The following is an 18,194-nucleotide window of genomic DNA, read 5'->3' as shown; positions in this document are numbered from 1 at the left end:
TTTCAAACTGCACTTCAGATGTCCCACCTCTTCACCCTCTATCCATTCCACTGTCTCACTCCACAAATTTCTCATTTTTCCTAAGTCATCATCATTCTTCCCCCTAGATCCCCCAAATCCAGCTGGTCCTCATTATTGTATCAATAGAGAAACTGTTGAATCATCTCTCTGATTTTTGAGAAGGAGCCTTCATCTAATCACCATGTGCTTACAGCCCAGCCAGGATCACTTGGAGCTTGATTTCTCTCTTTTCATCATATTTTTTCTCAAAAGCTCGAGGGTTATTGACAGGTGGGGTTGTAGTGATTTTATGCTCACTTCAGATGCTTGTTAATGTGCATAATGCAGTGCTTATTGGTTGTACTGGGAATTACAATCAGCATAATTCAGCCACGTTCCCACCTCTTACCTAACACAATAATTTGGTACCAATCCCCTGTGAGAAGCTGCAATGTAATTTTTAACTGCTTTAGACACAGGCTGACAAAAACCTGTTCATTTTCTTTCCCTCTCATCCTGCATTCATTCTTTTCACCTGCTGTTCAGTCCCCTGAAGGAAGCACCTTGGTTTTTGGCATTCCCTGGCAAAAGGACCAGAAATAATAACTATTCTACAGCTCCACAGTTTTGCCTCTTTGCCCAGATCTGTGTGGAGTCATGAAACTTTGCTGCATGAGCCTCTCCAGCACAAAGCTTCTGGGACACTCATGCTGAATGGGCAAACCTACATCTTCCTCATGTGGGGGGCTGCCTGGCAAGAACAAATCAGAAGCTAAAATAACTCTTTTCCTGTCAATCTTCTTTAAAAACCTTGATCTGGGTAATTAAGAAACAGGCTTTGAACAAAGGCATAAAAAGCATACTGGAGTTTAGTATCATAATCCTAAGTACAGATAAAGGGTTCTGCAAAACTCATTTTCATTGCCCTATTGCTGTGTAGCTGGAGAATAACACCCTGCAAATCCCTCTTCTCTGTTCCTTTAACTTTCTGACACATTTCTGCTTGGTTTCAAACTTCACATGCTTGGATATGACACAAAGGTACTTTTTTTTTTTTGGTGGAAAATTTGAAATAATTGGTTTGGCTTGCTTTCAATCAGTTGATCTTTCAAAAAAAAGCATACAAAGAAGCATACAGACACTCTTCAAAGCTAAACTCCAAATGGTTAAAGGTGCTCTTCCTCATGCCTGGCTTAGAGATAACCAGATGAAAAATTAAAAGCTATTCTGAACAGTTGAGCCCTGGATTTGGTGTATTCCCAAATAAACATTAAAAACAACAATTGTTTTAGTTACTGGGTTCTCGTGGGAGGTGTGTGTATGCATTAAACTCCAGAACTGGATTCTGTGGTGCTGTAGCTGAAGGATTAGATCACATATGCACAGATTTCACATCTAAACACACCCAAATTTTATCTCAGCTGCTGCTGCACCGTGACAACGAGATGATCTTCACTCATCTGCCCACAGAAGTGTGAGGGACATTTATAGCTCGTATCATTTCATTGGAACAGAAATCAACACTGTCTTGAACTTACTGTTCACCATCGTCTCAGAGTGCCTCACATTAGGAAATTAATTGGGATATGTTGGAAGAGCATCCTGGGAATTCTTTGAGTGTTTTAAATCCTGCCCCAGCCTCCTGCCCTCTGAATGCTACATCACCTCTGTCACAGACAAGTCCCCTTGGCTGCCATAAAGGCAGAGGGGGAGAAAGGGAATTTTAGTGTCTTGAAATGTCTGAGTTTGCATGATATAGGAGGTAAATGTCTTTATTACAGGATTCATCTAATTCTGTCTCCTGAAGCTTTATTTTATATTTACCTCCACCCTTTCATTAAAATTGTGTAGTCTGAGTGTCCTGGGTACCAGTACTGCCAAGTACTGATGATGTTACCATCAGACTTGTGAGCTACATCTTCCTTCGACCTCAAACAAAAGCTGCAGTTGTCCTGTTGATTTTTGAAACTTTATGATTCAGGATCTGAGAGGGCTTGATGCAATCTAGACCTGTTTAAAGAGTGTCTTCCAATCCCCAATTCCTCCATACTAGTGATGAAATGGAATAGGTCCTGTGAACACTGGTAGGTGCAGAAATTCCTCAGTCACTGTGGGAACACAGTGACCCCATGGCTCAGTATAAATTTGGGACTGAAGCAATAAACCACACAGCAAAACCTTTATTGTGTTTGCCAGCTTTTGTTCCTCAGCCTTGCCCTGCTGCTGAAGTCAGGGTCCAGGAAAGTGGTTCTGCTTCCTTGGAGGTCCAAAGGAAAACCCCTTCCCCCAAATATTCCTGTATCCAGGCCACACACCTACAGTTCAAAGGGTTTATCACAAGCTGTGGGGGAAAAGCTTGTGGGAGAGCCCTGTGTACACTACTGGCAAAACATCACTGGAATTAGTCTGGATTTCCACTCATGGCACATATGTGAAGAACTGTAAAATAGTGCTGTGTGTTTCAGTGGAAGATAAATATCATCTGCAAAAGAAAGATATGCAATAAGTACAAATCTAGCTATTTTATGCTAATTAAATGTATTTTGTTGCCTTGATTTTGAAGAAATACCTCATTCTCCTGTGGTTTACCATGGGAAATTCTCAGTGTGTAAAATAGAATGAAGTTGCTAATGCATATGTATTTAAAATATCACTGGTGGAGGACATTGGGAAGACTTTACTCTCCATTTAGAAGTGATTCATTTTACTCTAATTTATTTGTCAGTGTCATTAAATTTGTATCCCCATCTCAGTGGGGCAGTGTTTGATAGTGCTATTTGTACTGTCAGTATATTCTTGCACCCTCTTTGGAAATATTCCATAATCACAAAATGGCCTGGGTTGGAAAGGACCTTGAAGCTTATCCAGTTCCAACTTCATGCCATGGCCAGGGACACCTTCCATTAGACCACGTTGCTCAGAGCCCCATCCAACCTGACCTTGGACGCTTCCAGGGATGGGGCAGCCACAGCTTCTCTTGGCAACTCATGAAAATCTGTTATTTTTTACCTTAAAATTCTATTATACTGGAAGTTCCCAATTTTTATAGTGTGATAAAAGAGTGCCTGTAGTAGAAATGTGGAATGAAACCATTACATTTTGTATTTTGTTAAAGGAGAGGTGCTCACTCTGTTGTTCTTGAGAGTACTAATTATTAATAATATTTAGGTCCAAAGATCTTCAGGAAGTTCCCCTTGGAATATGCATCTAGAGAGAAAAATAATTTTAAGGTACTGGATTCAACTCCAGTAGCTTGTACCTGTCAATAAAAGAAATCAGAATTTCCCAGGGTGGTGTAAACTCTCCCTGTGATGGACCAAAGTAACACAAGATTAATTTTGTGTTGCTGTGCAAAGACTTGGGCCAAATCTTTTGGGGGGAAAAAAACCAAAAACAACTGACTTGGGTGAATTTGAACTTTATTCCTCAGGAAGCTCAAGAAGCTCTTCAGGAAGCTAAAGGATGAAAGAACTGAGCTAAAGGAAATGAACACTAATCAATCAAAGGATCCTCAGCAATGGGATCTCGACTACATCTTGGAACCTTTCACTGGGCTGACTCCAGAATACATGGAAATGAGTAAGTTTTTGGAATTTCCTTTCCCTTTCTGCAATAACCATGGCTTTACATAGACTATGTGTCAGAGGTGGTCATGAGAAAGGGGGAAAAACACCTCAGCACTTGTAGTTTGCAGAAATTCCATGTGAGCTAGCAGAGCTATGAGACTACCATAGTGCCAACAGAGAAATAAGGATGAATCCCAGGATCTGTTAATATTTCTGCTGTCAGAATCCAGGATTCCTAACTGAGAAAAGTGCACAGAAACCATTTGGCCACAGAATCAATAGCTGTGGTTAGGAGGGATCTCTGGAGATCATCTGGTCCAACCTCCTGCTCAAAGCAGGGTCAGCTAGAGGATGTTGCTCAGAGACTTCTCCAGCTGGGTTTTGAGTATTTGCAGGGATGGACACTCAACAACTTTTCCAGTATTTGATCACCCTTGCACCAAGGATTTTTTAATGTTTAAGTTGCATTCCCTACATTTCCATTCGTGCCCTGTACCTCTTGTCCTTTCACTGGGTGCCCTTCAGAAGGTTTTAGCTGTCTTCTCCCACCTGGCACATGGGTAAGATCCTCTGAGCCTTCTTTTCCTGTGGTACAGCAATCCCAGGGCTCTCAGCTTCTCCTTGTTCCTCAGATCCTTTGGTCTCTCAACCATCTTAATGGCTCTCCAGTGGATTCACTGCAGTGTGTCCATGTTTTTCTGCTACTGGGGAGCACAGCCCTGTAGCTGCCTCATGAGTAGACCCTGGAGAGGCAGGGAAGGAGAAAGCAGGAATGCTGTGGGTGGGGGAGTAGAAAGGAGAGAAATAATCCATGCAAACCCAAGCTTTAGGGCACACAAAAATTCAGGGAGAAGCACAATGGGCATGATATCTAAAACCAGACATTTGTTAAATATTGAATGTGGCAACTCCTGTTTTAAGTCACTATTCTCAAAATATCTAAAGATGAAGGCATTTTATGGCAAAAACATTAAATACCATACATGATTTATCTCTCTATACAGCAACAATCTTGATTTGTAGATACAATTTTTAATCTAATTAAAACAAATACATGAAAATTTATAGAATGGTAGATTTATATAAATCTATAAATTTGTAAGTGTACACGAGTATTTCTCATGACAGCAGATTTGTGGATGTCTTTTTAATATGTTTAGGATCCCAACCTTGCCTTCTGTAGTGCCATCAAGAATCCCTGACCTCCCATTATGTCCCTCTCAACTGTTCCAACTCACCTTAGGATCTTGTCTGTGTTACCACTTCTATTACCTTATCCCCTTCTGCACATGATGATACTTTGTTGAAAAATTATCCTTTAGGACTGATTTTTTCCTTTAATTACTTCAGCCCGAGATGATTTTTCTTCTTGTAAACTTCAAGCAAGCCTTTTAGCAATTTTTGAAATTAAACCATTGTGAAAAAGAACAGACATTTTTTTCCCCGTAAAAAATTTTATGCTCAGGAATAACTCAGAAATATCTGTATTTTAATAACCCAAATTTCTTGATTAGTTAGGTCTAAGGACAAGGACCTTTAGTTACCAGTAACAAATATATACTGGTGATGTTTGTCAGCATTGCTTGGGTTTGCTGTCAGTGGCCTTGATTCTGCTGTGGGAAAAGTGATGCTCCAATGTTGTGGGTTTGAACATAATTTCCAAAATGTCAAATTTGTTTTAAGGGTTAATTTAAGACCACGTATCTAGAAAGGAAGCAGATCACTAATCTGGCCTTCAATGAAGAAAAGCTACAGTAGGGTTTTCCTTACCTGTGTTTTGACTTCAGAGTACCTCTTGGAGTTCCCATGTTTAGCCCTTTGTTATGCTGTCCCTTAGGGAACTGTTTGGGATTTTTTAATTTTAGGAGCAAGTTCTAGAAATTGCTAAGATGAGTCAAATCATGGCCACTGAAATGAGTAGGTTAATGTGTTAAAAAAAAAAAAAAAAAGAAATACAGAGGTACCACCATGATCTGTTAAGTTTTGGGGGTTCCTGTTCCAGGGAAGTGGTCCCATCCCCAAGCCTGCCAAAGTTTGGACAATGCTCTCAGGAACATAGTGGCATTCTTGGGCTGTGCTGTGCAGGGCCAGGAGTAGGACTTTGATGGTTCCCTTCCAGCTCAAGATAATCCATTATTCTATTTCATGGTTCTGACTTGTAGTGTCAGGGTTTAAGCTACTGATGTTATAAATCACTGGACACTGAGCCTGTAATTTAGATCAGTCCCTCGTGCCAGGATCATAACCCACGCCTCAGCCTGCAGCCACTCAGGGCTGATTCAGGGAGAATGAACGGATGAATTATTGATCTAAACATTTGTTTACAACAGGAGGACGAGCTTCCCAAGTGGAGAAGCCTTACAGTGTGCCAAGCTGTGCCCTGCCTGTGGGATTTGCAGACAAATGTGCAGCAGATGAAAGCCAAGCTGCACCTCCCCAGCCCTGGCTGCTGCCCTGGGTCCCTGTCCCTGCTCTCAGCTGTCAGATCCACTGCTCAGACCACCCACGCTGGCAGGAAGCACTTGGGGCAGCTCAGCACTGAACCTATCAGCTGGGATTGTTGTCAAGGGCATCAGCTGCAAGAGGCAGCTCAGCAGATTATTTACCTAATTCTCTAATTTTGAGTTGGGGACTGTGGGAAGGGAAGCAAATTCAGAAGGCCAGAGGAAGATTTTTTTTTTCTCCTGAGTTCCTCAAAAAGGCAGGGTTATTGGAATGTAAGAAGAGGTATGATATTAAGGTAAAGAGAGAAATCTGGCTGCTGTTTCAGAACTTCTATCTTAGTTTTCACACTGATTTACTCAGGCAACCTCCCTCGGGTATCAGTGACAATCTGGACTGAAGCAGCTGGAGGAGGAACTGCAGACGGGGCTTGCTGCAGCCTTTGGGTTTCCCCATGCAGATGGTGATGGGGTTTCATGCAGAAGCAGGCAGATTATGTATCCTAGTGTGAGCGGTCACTACATTCAGCTTTGCCCTGCCAGGATGCTACTTTTGAGGATGTATGACATCCTTAGCTAAGACTCTTGCCTCCAGGTCTACCATTCACTAGGCTGTACCCTAATCACAGGCAGTCCTTGCTTTTTTTTAAATCCATATATCCACTCTGTTTTACTCATTTCTGTCAAAACCTGAAGACTGGCCCCCTCCCCACATGGCAAATCACACATTCTCTTTGCACCTTGTTATGAAGTGAATTAATCCTGTTAAGGCAGCACTTCTCTCAGGGACAGTGCTTGGAGCAGTCTCAGGATGTGTTTTGCAGCTTGATGTGCCACAGGTAAAGGAGTATTTGATGATAACTACCCCACTTAAATTTTGGGATGCCCATTTCCAAGCTGCTTTCTTTTTTGTTCTTATTTCTTATTCTAACAATTCTGAAGCCTTAGAGAGACTTCCACCTTCTCACTCTCCTACCCCTGCCCTCATTTAAATCATAGTAGGTTCATAGAAATAACAAGATTTACTGGTTATTTTTTAACGTCCTCTATTTTCTCATTTGGGAAAGGTGACTCTGTCTTTGTTCACTGGATTTTGTTTCTGCAAAATATCAGTCCCCCTAGTCCATGCCAACAAATTAGATTAGCTGTAAGAAGGAATTTTTTACAATGAGGGTGGTGAAACACTGGCACAGGTTGCCCAGAGAGGTGGTGGATGCCCCATCCCTGGAAACATTCAGGTCAGGTTGGATGAATCTCTGAACAGCAGGATCCAGTTGAAAATCCCTACTCATTGCACGGGTTTGGACTTGATGACATTTAAATGTCCCTTCCAACCCAAACAATTCTATGGATAATAAAATTAATTTTTCAGGTAAAAGTCTTTGAAAGTCTTTTTTGTTTTGCAGGCCTTGGCTGTCAATGGCACATGTGCACAAAGATTTGATTTGTACCAGTGACATTTCTGATGAATGTTTGTTTTGATATTATTAACTGATATTCCTGCATTTCTTAGCAGAGACATTCTTAAAACACTTGAGTGATCAGAAAATTTTGCTCAAGAATCCTGAAACAGAAATTGTCCCTGTCAACATGTGTCAAATGTGTCCTTAGCACTTCCTGCTTCCAAAAGTGTGCAAAGACTTTTGACCCAGGCTAGTAAACCATACCATGTGCATTCCCAAAGTAGGTAGCATGTACAGCAATTCCCTCTTCCACATGGCAGCAAGTTTGCAACATGTGTAACTGGCCTGCAGTGATAGGAGTTGGCAAGAAATCGATGTTTAGAGTAGCAATAAATATTGCTAATGAAAGAAACTTTATTAAATTGGCTCCAAGAGCAAAATGATGCTCATGAATGTCTGAAATTTATACCACTCGTTTTTTGTTGAGAAGAAACTGAAATTAGCAATGATTTTCAGATGCCTATTTCATTTGGTCTTCCCTTCTCTAGCCTAACCACTCTAGGAGTCCAAACTTCATGTGGCAATTAATTAAAAACATTTTTTCTCAAGGAGAAGTAATAATAAAAGATTTCTTCATCCAACTTCTGTTTAAAAACAATGGCACAAGAAGAAAATTATCAAATCCAATGTCTGTAGCTACTGACTACTATAAGGATTAATCTGAAAGGTTTGGAAGAATTTCCCCTAGAGCAGGAAAAGCCATCAAAAAGGCAATGTGTGAGGCAGAAAAAGAAGAAAAAAAATCACTGAAAAGAAACCTGCATTTTTCTGTAATCCCTATAATGAGGATGGTTTTGAAAATACCATTGGTGGTTGTGTGTAGGCTTGTTGCATACATTTATTACAGAAGAGTTAGAAATTACACCTTTTCCTTAGTTTTTCAGCCAAGCCTGGCTGTATATCGAAAAGTTACTTTCTAGGATTTGGAAAGTTACTTAGCATAGAAGCAATTTTTCCACTGTTTACTTCTAGTAACATATGATCCTATGACAGATATTACTGATAAAGAAGAAAGAAAAATGCAAGAGAATCGTAAATAAATACCTTGTCTTAGGTGAGGCTTTGAGGTAAAAGATACTTGGATTACTCACACTAATGAGTGTGTAAATCTTGTAGAACCTGAGTGATCCACACCACGAAGGTTTTTTGCTGGGGCTGATTCTGTATCCTTTACACAAGAGCAGCAGCCACCATCCTCCAGATCCATCATTTAGAAGCTTTGATTTGTGCTCCTGGTCATAACTTGGAGGCCAGACCTGGGGGGACAGGGTGTGTTGCTGCTGGGCTCGGTTCTGCTCAGGCCCTGCACAGCTTCTGTGAGGAGTGGACTTCTGGGAAGGGCTGTGACCTGAGACACTTCTTTGGGTGCTGTTTGTCCTTCAGAGTTTTTGTCTGGGGCCCCAGGCTGGACGAGGGGCTGCAGATGTGGCACCAGGTGTTGTGGAATTCGGGGGCTGGCTCTGAGCCCTTGGCCTCTTTCCTGCTCAACCCAGACAGTAAAGGCACCACGAGATGTGGTTTGGGCTTTTTCCCTCATCAGAAGTAGGCTGTGTGTCAGTGATGTGACATCCTGCTTGGATGCCCCAGGAGATGTTTCCCATGTCCCTGACTTTCCACTACAGCCAGCCTTCAACTGTTTTATTTCCCAGCTTGTGCCCTAAGCCTGGGGAATGTTCATCTCTCTTTTCTCCAGGCTGGGCTACCAGGGGAATAGGAAAACTATGAAACAGGATGGATGGCCAGAAGTTCAGCTCCTGGCACAGGTCTCTTTAGCCTTTCCCCTGTACATGAACACGTAAACAGCTCTGGATGGAGACCTTGTGGCAGAAATGTGAAAGCAAAAAGGGTGTTTAAGGGTTGCCATCAAGTTTTCCAGCCAAAAAAAGTATGTCTTGGTGTCAACTGTCCTTGATGGAAGAGTGTAAGAGTCCTAAAAGTATTGTAAATATTTCCAGTGTGACGAGACAGGCGTCCTCAGAACTCCAGGATGCTGAGATGAGATTCCTTCTGGGATTTGGACAGACATTCTCTTTGTAATCTATTAAGGTTTGTTTCCAGAAACAATGATCACACTCAACAAGTACCTGTGAATTGCTGAGGCTGTTCAAAACTCCTCCATTTAACGATTGTTTGCTAGTTTGTTACACAAGGCTGTTTTAAGTTCAGGGTTTGGCTTTGGGATTGCTTTTTTTGCCTGCATTTTGCATCATTTACACTTTCATAAGAAGGAGTTGAGAAGGTTGAAGAGATTTCAAGATGGCCACACAAACACTTCTGGCACAGAGTTTTCTATGAAGACATATTTGCACAACTATCCAGAACTCCTTTGCATACCTTGAACATTTTTTCCATGAACTTGAAAGAAAATTAAACTGCATTTTCCCAGGCAATGAATGAAGGGGCTACAAACAACATCAAAGAAAATGCGTGTGTGGTTTATTCTTAAAGCATTGCAAATACTTGTTTTTTTCCTTTTTTTTTTTTTTTTCTACAGAATCCTCCCAGCTGTATTCCTGCTAAATTCACTTAGAACCAAATAAGGGCTATTTTGGGGCTATGTATTTTTCTAAGTATTTCACAGTTTTGGGGGGACATAACTTTAACATCTGGTTTTATTTCCTTGTTAATTCCTTTTCCTGACTCTGAACATAAAATAGTCAGGAAAGTATGATTTCAAGGGTAGGATGTTTGTATGCTTTGAAAAAGCTCCATCTTAGTGCATACACTTTATCTCAGAACAAAACAATAATAATGAAACTCTAAAGGCCATATAACTGATATACAGAGGTTTTATTTTCATGTGCAAATATATTGTTCCTGAGAAAAGAAAGGAGAAATATCAGAGGACTTGCAACCTGTATACAAAAAAGAGGGGAATGTGAGAGAAGGTCTTGGGGAAAACTTTTTAAAGAGTTAGTTGTAGGTTGTTACAACAGAGCCAAAGGAAAATATTTTAAAGTATAATATTGTGCTGTGTACACAGAATATTGTGCTATTTTCACAGAAAAGTCAATTCCTCCCTCAGTGAGAGAGAACTTATACAGAGATCTGCCGAAAAAGAAGCCACAGTAAATATGGCATTTAAACACACTAATACTTTTTCTATGCTAATATTTTTTTAACTCTGAGATGTAGAGCACAGTGAGATTTATTAGCTTAATATATAATTTTTTGTATATATTTATATAAAATTCACCTTTGTTCAGATTTAAAGTGGTGTATTTCTAAACTTTGAGGATATCAGTGACAAAAGGAGGGATGAAAGTGCTGCACACCACCACTGGCTCCTGCATCCACAGAGACACTTCCTGTTCTTTGCACAGGCTGCCACTAAGTATTTCAAAGGAAGCTGGGAAGAAATAGTGGCACCTTGTAGATTTTCTCCTTTTATTAATTGTGTATAATTTTCCTTGCAGGGAAAAGGACAGGAAAGAAACAGCATGGACTAATCAGTTAATTATGTATAAATGCAGAAAAATAGACTCTGAACCCTTTGTCTTTTATTAAATTTGTTGTTTCCTTTAGCTTATGCTTGTGCTAGCAACTTGAAGCTTTATTGAAAAAATTCATAAAGCATAGTGACAAACTTTTGTCTCTTCATAGCCCTACTCTGGGATATTTATTTCGTGGAACCAAACTGGGGAGTGGAATTTTATGGGGTTGGTAATGCACAAAGCTCATCAACAATTTTCTGCTCCCTTCAGAAGCTGTCAAAAAATGTTGCTCTTTTTTTCCCCCCCACAGTTATCCAGTTTGGCTTTGTCACACTCTTTGTTGCCTCCTTCCCTCTGGCCCCTGTCTTTGCTCTTCTCAACAACATCATTGAAGTTCGTCTTGATGCAAAAAAATTTGTTACTGAGCTGAGGAGACCAGACACGGTGAGAGAAAAAGATATAGGTGAGTAATGAAAGAGCATTGCAGTGAAGATAAGACCAAAAATGCAATCAGAAAAAGAAGAAAGTTTATAACGAACCCATTAATAACTTTTTTCTTTCACTTACAGGCATTTGGTATAACATCTTGAGTGGTATTGGAAAGCTTTCAGTGATCATTAATGTAAGTATTTGGTTATACCAGTTTCTAATCATGATCTTGGGAACTTACACTATTCCTTCAATATAATTTAAAATTCTTTATAATTTATTGTTTATTATTCTTTATATTTTATTGTCCCTTCAACATAATTTGAAAATTACATCTTTTTTTTCAATTGCTCAAATACAACAGAATACAGATATGTTTATTGTGCTATATGTACTCCCTAAGTAAAATTTTCCCATATATGCTTTAAGATAAAAAGCCTCATGCCCTAGGACTTTAACCCTAAAAGTTTCTAGTGGGTTTTTAACCTACAGATAGTAATCTCATAGAACTATTTATGTTGGAAAATACCTTTAAGGTCATGGAATAATACCAGAGATATTAAAGATATCAAAGCCCTTTAGAAAGGGAGGTGATTTTCACTACTGAAGGGACAACTTGTGGAGAGGTGTTAAGACATTTCTTTGATAAAATAGCTGCCAGTATAAAGCACAGCACTCTAATGCCTCCAGAGGGGCAGTTTTGTTTCACTTGAGTGGATCCTTGTTCACTCATGGCTCTCCAATTTCCAGGATTTAAAGTAGGAAGTCTGTGGAACCCTGCACATCCCCATAATCTGTCAGGCACAGACTTCAGCTGTCCAGCACTGAGCTGTGCTGGAGGAGAAAAACTCTGCAGCCTCTTGTTTTTCTCTGAATACACTTTGCAGATTTATGATCCTTGATTATTTCCTGTGTTGGTCAAACTCTGGAAATGTTTATTTCCTGGGGATTCCATTAAAGTATGAGTTAGAGACCTTCACTTGAAAGAAATGCAAATATGTGTATAACTATTTGAAAAAAAAAATTGAATGCCCAATTCTGATTCTCCATCTGGATAATATTGACACAGAAAATTATTATTTAGCAAAATATAGTTTTAAATCATCATAGGATCACAGAATGGTTGGAATTGGATGTGACATAAAAGACCATCTCATTCCAAGTTCCCTGCCATGGGCAGGGACACCTTCCACTAGCCCAGGTTGCTCAGAGCCCCATCCAACCTGGCCTTGGACACTGCCAGGGATGGGGCAGCCACAGCTTCTCTGGGAAACCTGTGCCAGGGCCTCAGCACCCTCACAGGGAATGATTTTTTCCTAATATCCAACATAAACCCACTCTGTGTCAGTTTGAAGTTATTGCCCCTTGTCCTGTCACTCCAGGCCCCTGTCAAAAGTCCCTCTCCAGGTCTCTTGGAGTCTCTTCAGGCACTGGAAGAGGCTCTAAAGTCTCCTCCCCAAATCCTTCTCTTCTCCAGGCTGAACAATCCCAATTCTCTCAGCCTGTCTCCACAGCACAGGGGCTCCTGCCCTCTGACCATCTTCATGGCCTCCTCTGGACCTGCTCCAACAGGAGTGAGTCCAGAGCAGAATCAAAGGAATTCTGATTGATATGATACAGAGATTTCTGTGACTGGTTGCCTCCATAATTACAGTTTTATGGGATACCAGTCTCACAAGGTTTAATATCAGCACGAAACCCCCCGTGTGAGATGTGTGAGTCCTGATGCTGAGGGGAAAAAGGACACTTACACCCAACAGGTTTGGTACAACTACACCAAAATACAGCCCAAATTATGCCAACTGGCTATTAGGTCTTGTTGTCCGTTTTTTAAAACTAGTGATAAACCTCCTAATGGCTCTAGAGATGAAAAGAATTGGAACAATGGACAGTCCATTAATTCCTTTTGCTGCTTCCCTAGCTGAGCCTTCCCTTGGAGGTCACTGTGCATTTATATACAAATATTCTGTACCAATTCTGGCCATATAACTCTCCCTTCACCACCATTCTGAACATGAGCATTTTCCTCTGAATTAATTAACCTGGGGACACAGATTCACAATGCTGTTTTTGTTAGTATGTTTGTTTTTGTTTTTCCATCTCTCAGGCTTTTGTCATTGCTGTCACCTCTGATTTCATCCCACGCCTTATGTATCAATATGCATACAGCCAGAATGGAACCATGCATGGCTTCATCAATCACACCCTCTCATACTTCAATGTCAGCCAGCTCAAGGCTGGGACACAGCCAGAAAACTCCCTTTTTGCACAGGAGGTTTCATTCTGCAGGTAAAGTTCTTGTAAGAGCAGCTTGCCCAGTCAAGGGAATTTCCTTGGCTCTTATGTCATTTTTCAAGGTGGGAATTGATAAAATTCACTTGCATGGCCACATATTCAGCAATATTCATGTGCCTTTGAAAATGTGGTTTTGGAAGTGCAGCTTTTAGAGTATTCTCACTGTGTTACAAGGTCTTTAAAAGGGTTTTTTTTAGGTCATTAAAAGGCAAAATAAACAATTTAGACAAATTTGATACAAAGGAAAAAAGCAATCTAACACTTTCTTTACTGAAAGATATAGCTCTAATTAAAAATAATGATTTTTTTTAAATGGACACTCAGTAATTAGAACCAGGCTTTCTCTGTTTTTATTAAATTCAGTCCTTACTAACTGAGATATGAGTTTTCAATACATTATGCCCATCTTTAAAACCTGCACCAGTCACCACCTACATGTCTTCTATTTCAGATTCATCTTTTCAGATTGGTGAAACAAGGCTCATCTTCCTTCAAAATATGTCCCAAATACCAGATACTTATGGAATAATTTCAGCTTGCATGAGAAATCACTAATGTGTCTCCAGCTTTCACAGTAATTTTGTATTTTTATAATAATGTGCAGAAATTCAAAGAGCTGGTTTAAGGCATTATAATCTCTAGCTGTTCAAAACTGAGCTTCTTTGGGTCAGTGTTGTATTCAACAGCCTGTATCACCTTCCTTTTTGACTCCCTTGAAATCACCCTGTGCTTGCTCTTTGCAATGGCAGAAAATAATCATAGAAGTTCCTCTTCCATTTATTCAGGAAAGCCTTCATCTAGAGTGGTTTTCCCTTCCTTGCTTTGATGTGCAATATATTTCACACTGATTTTAAGTGGGGAATATATCTTGTCCAGCTATAACCCACAAAAATGACACATCCCAGTTTCTTCACCAGAAGCAGGGTAAGCAGGGAGGGAAATCTGTCCCTCTCACTCTGGCAGTGCTGTTGGGGTTGCCTTTGGGGGGTACCTACCTTCTCACCTTGACTACAGCACAGGATATCTGAGTGCACTCCTAACTTCTAAGCAACTTATAAACATGTGAGCTCTGCTATTCCCCATTTCTGCTGCTGGGAGTTGTTTGCTAGCAAAAGATTACCTTCAGAGTAATCTCTGGACTTTCAGATTCTTAAGCCTGTGAAATGCTTTTCCACGCTTGGTTCATATCACTTTTTAATTTTTTATCCCTAAATTTACCAGTGTTTTCCTTCAACAAGTACCTTGATCCACTCCACTGTGATTTTGCTACTTTCACTATGCTGCTTTTAACCTTGTGTCAGCCACTGGCCTCTGTTTGTAGCTGTTTAAGTGCTGGTGTGTTTGGAAATATGTGCATTAACAACAGGGATGAAAGGCACTCCTCACATTAATATGGTCATACACAGCCAAATACCCAACAGAGCCCAAATACAGGGAGGAGGGAATCATCCCTGTACAAAAGTGGTACAAAAGTGGTCCCTGCCTGATGATACCATCTAAGAGACTGAGAAGAAGGAAAAAAAAAAGTTTGACCATGTTTTAGTCTGAGTGAGACAGAACTATGGGAGCAAAACTTGCTATTTTCTCTTCTCTTATCAGGAAACAATTGGGAAAAGATGTCAGCATCCACAAGCACTGTTTCTCATTATAATCTGCCTCATTTGAATCTTATCAAAATCTCAGCTTTGGACAGAACTATCACTGTGATAAAGTATGGGGTCTCTAACTTGTGTCCCAAGAGACAGGCAGCCAAACATTACCCCTCAAGCTGGAAATAAAATCTGTATTTCTGTTTCTGGCAAATGCATTGGGAACAAGCTGACCTCTCTTATTCTTAGATTTCTGTGACCTCTGGAGATAAATGTGGTTGCAATGAGGCTGCATTTTTCTCCTTACGGGCATTGCCAGAGATTAAGGTATCTTAAAAATAACCATAACGAGCCAGAAACAACTCTGCCACTGAACATACAGAATACATTCTTCAAATATTTAGAGCAGCATTTTCTGCACTGCTGTGAACTCTTTGGCACTGCTTCCAAATAAAGGTCCCTGTAAAGCTGTTCTGATGCACAGTATTAGTTGTAATTTTACTTTTTTTTTTGTCCAGGGAAAAATGGCATTTGTATAGCTGATGGCAAATTAGAAGCAAATCTTGCTAAGATACGGGATATTTTTATTGTTTTTTCCTTTTATTTCTTCTAGTCTTGTATGATAATGGAATACATAAAAACCTGCTGGTCACACTGAAAAAAGGAAGCAGCAGATATGGAGTCATTTAAGGGACTTTTCCTTTAACATGGGTCTACTCCAACATTCAGCAACCTTATAAAGTGTCTTTGAATTTATTTTGTTAATGTCATGATATTCATCTCATCTATTCCTAATGACCAGTGGTGGATGCTAACATTTTTCCCTGACTAATTTTTATATACTCCTGCACTGCTGATTCTGGGATTCTGGATATTTTCTTCAATTTCATCTCAAAGACCAGCTGAAGAAAGAAATTAAACAGATTAGCTTATTTGGAATGATTTGAAGTTCCACCTAGTTCCACATAGTTGGACTTTTTTTTTACCAGTCTTTTTTTCTCCCCCCACAATAAACTTCTGAAATACATTGATATCTTTGTCTTAGCTCTGGCTTCAGTTCACATTTGTCCAAGAGTTGTGTGGTTCTCTCCACCCAGCTTCCCTTCCCCTACAATTCTCTACTTTCAGTGTACATTTTTCTATTCTTCCTCATAACATTTCTGTGCTCTATTCTTCAACCACGTCGACTACTTCATATTCTTGTCCTTTTTCAATGGAATTACAGTTCCTTGCTATTTTGGAAACACAATAGTCTTTGCAGCACTGGCTGGTTGCTGTTCCTACTATACCAGCTGAATCAAATATTTTAAGAGTGAAGCATTGAAGAGGTGAGGGAATCAGAGAGTCATAGAATATCCTGAGTTGGAAGGGAACCACAAGGATCATCAAATCCTGACCCTGCCCAGAAGACCCCAAAAATCACATCTGAGGATATTGTCCGAATGCTTCTTGAGCTGAAAAGATGGTATTTGTAAAAAAGAAACTACCTGTAGAATCTAGGGGTTAGAAAAGGCCCTTTGGAGTCCCATGTGCCAGAAAATAATTTAAAAAGGAGGTGGGAAGGAGGCCCAGCTACCTCATCTATAGCTCTGGCAGCATTTTCCTTCACCATAAATCACTTACTTGTGTTCTGTTGAGTGTAGGTTCAGGCATCACAAGCAGTGTGATTCCCAGCTGAGCCAGGTGAAATTTCCAAGGGGTCTGATGTCCTACAACACTTACATAGTTTGTGAAGCTCAGACTGCATTAAATGGAAAACCCACCACAGTTGGTGACCCTTCCAGGTGAACCTGGGCTCCATTTCAAGACTGGGATTGATTTATAGTAGTCAGCAAAGTCCATAAGAAGCTCAGTGGTTTTCCTTGGCTTTGATGTTCATGCAGATTAAGTTCAAGGGAACTGACTTTGGCCCTTGATGCAGCACTTGTATAGATTTGAGCAACATGTGGGAGTCCACAATGTCCAGAAAAATACCAAAGGAGGGATCTGGCAGTGCAGGAACAGCACAAGAATCCTAAGACAGGACCTGTGCATGTGCTGCTGAACAAAACCATCCAGGGGCGAACACAGCGCAGGGAGTTCTTCCCTAAATTAACACAGCCCCCAATTTAAAGTGGATTTCTCCTCCCCTTGGGCTGTATCTCGTGTCCTTTGTCTCCAGAAGCTGCAGCACAGAATCACATCCAGCATTCCAGACTCAGTTCTTGGGTGTGGGGAGCGGCAGGATGTCGGGGATGTGTGGATTGCAAATGTGTAATTTAACATGCAAAACCATGTGGGTAGAACCTGAAGGTAATTTTGGCAAGCGCACCTGCAAACTGAAGCTGACAGATTTTATATATGAACCTTCTCCATTATCCCCCAACGGAGGCTTTTGCACAGTCTAATGAATCTTACTGTCAGGACGGGTTTTGTGGTATTCAAAACAGATTTTCCCTTTCTTAATTTCATCCCATTACTCCTAGTCAAACACTGGGAACAACACTAAATTATCCCTTTCAGTCCTAAGGGCACAATTTGCGCATGGTTATCATGTCCAACTGTGGCTGTTACTTACCAAAGTGGAGCAATACATGTGCTGCTCTTTAATCTTCCCGATGAGTCAGTCTCCTCAGCCCTTGTACTGTTCTCCTGAACTGCCTTCAATTTGTCTCTATCTTTTTCTTTGGTTTCCTTTTTTTTTTTTTTTTCTTTCTTTTTTCCTTCATCCCCCTGCTCTGGAATCTGCACAGCTGAATGGCTGAATGCAGTGTTCCAGGTGTGGATTTACCTGGGCTGTTCAGAGGAAGGCTAATTCCCCCCCAGCACCATTGTGACTTTTGTTGATACACCCACAGGTCATACACTGTCCTGCTGCCCTATTTCAAACTTGTGCTAACTTGCTGGCCACTGCAAGCTCCAGGCTATTTCCACTTTCAAACACTATCCCTTCAATGATCCTTCAAGTGTTTTATTTTTAATTATTTTCCATTTCCCC

General features: G+C 40.5%; 1 protein-coding gene across 1 annotated transcript in view; it reads left to right on the top strand.

Annotated features, from left to right (window-relative positions):
• ANO2 (anoctamin 2) overlaps positions 1-18,194 on the top strand; it is a 149,050-nt gene that overhangs the window by 126,969 nt on the left and 3,887 nt on the right. The window contains exons 21-24 of the mRNA XM_088166051.1: positions 3,431-3,579; positions 11,215-11,367; positions 11,474-11,526; positions 13,441-13,622. Of these exons, the coding sequence (XP_088022177.1) occupies positions 3,431-3,579; positions 11,215-11,367; positions 11,474-11,526; positions 13,441-13,622 (537 nt within the window). The remainder of the gene's footprint in view (positions 1-3,430; positions 3,580-11,214; positions 11,368-11,473; positions 11,527-13,440; positions 13,623-18,194) is intronic.

This window comes from Sturnus vulgaris, chromosome 5, assembly GCF_052056855.1.
Source record: "Sturnus vulgaris isolate bStuVul1 chromosome 5, bStuVul1.hap1, whole genome shotgun sequence".
In the NCBI taxonomy this organism is placed as follows: Eukaryota; Metazoa; Chordata; class Aves; order Passeriformes; family Sturnidae; genus Sturnus; species Sturnus vulgaris.
The sequence above is the reverse complement of the archived record's forward strand: the minus strand, read 5'-3'. Positions and strand labels throughout refer to the sequence as shown.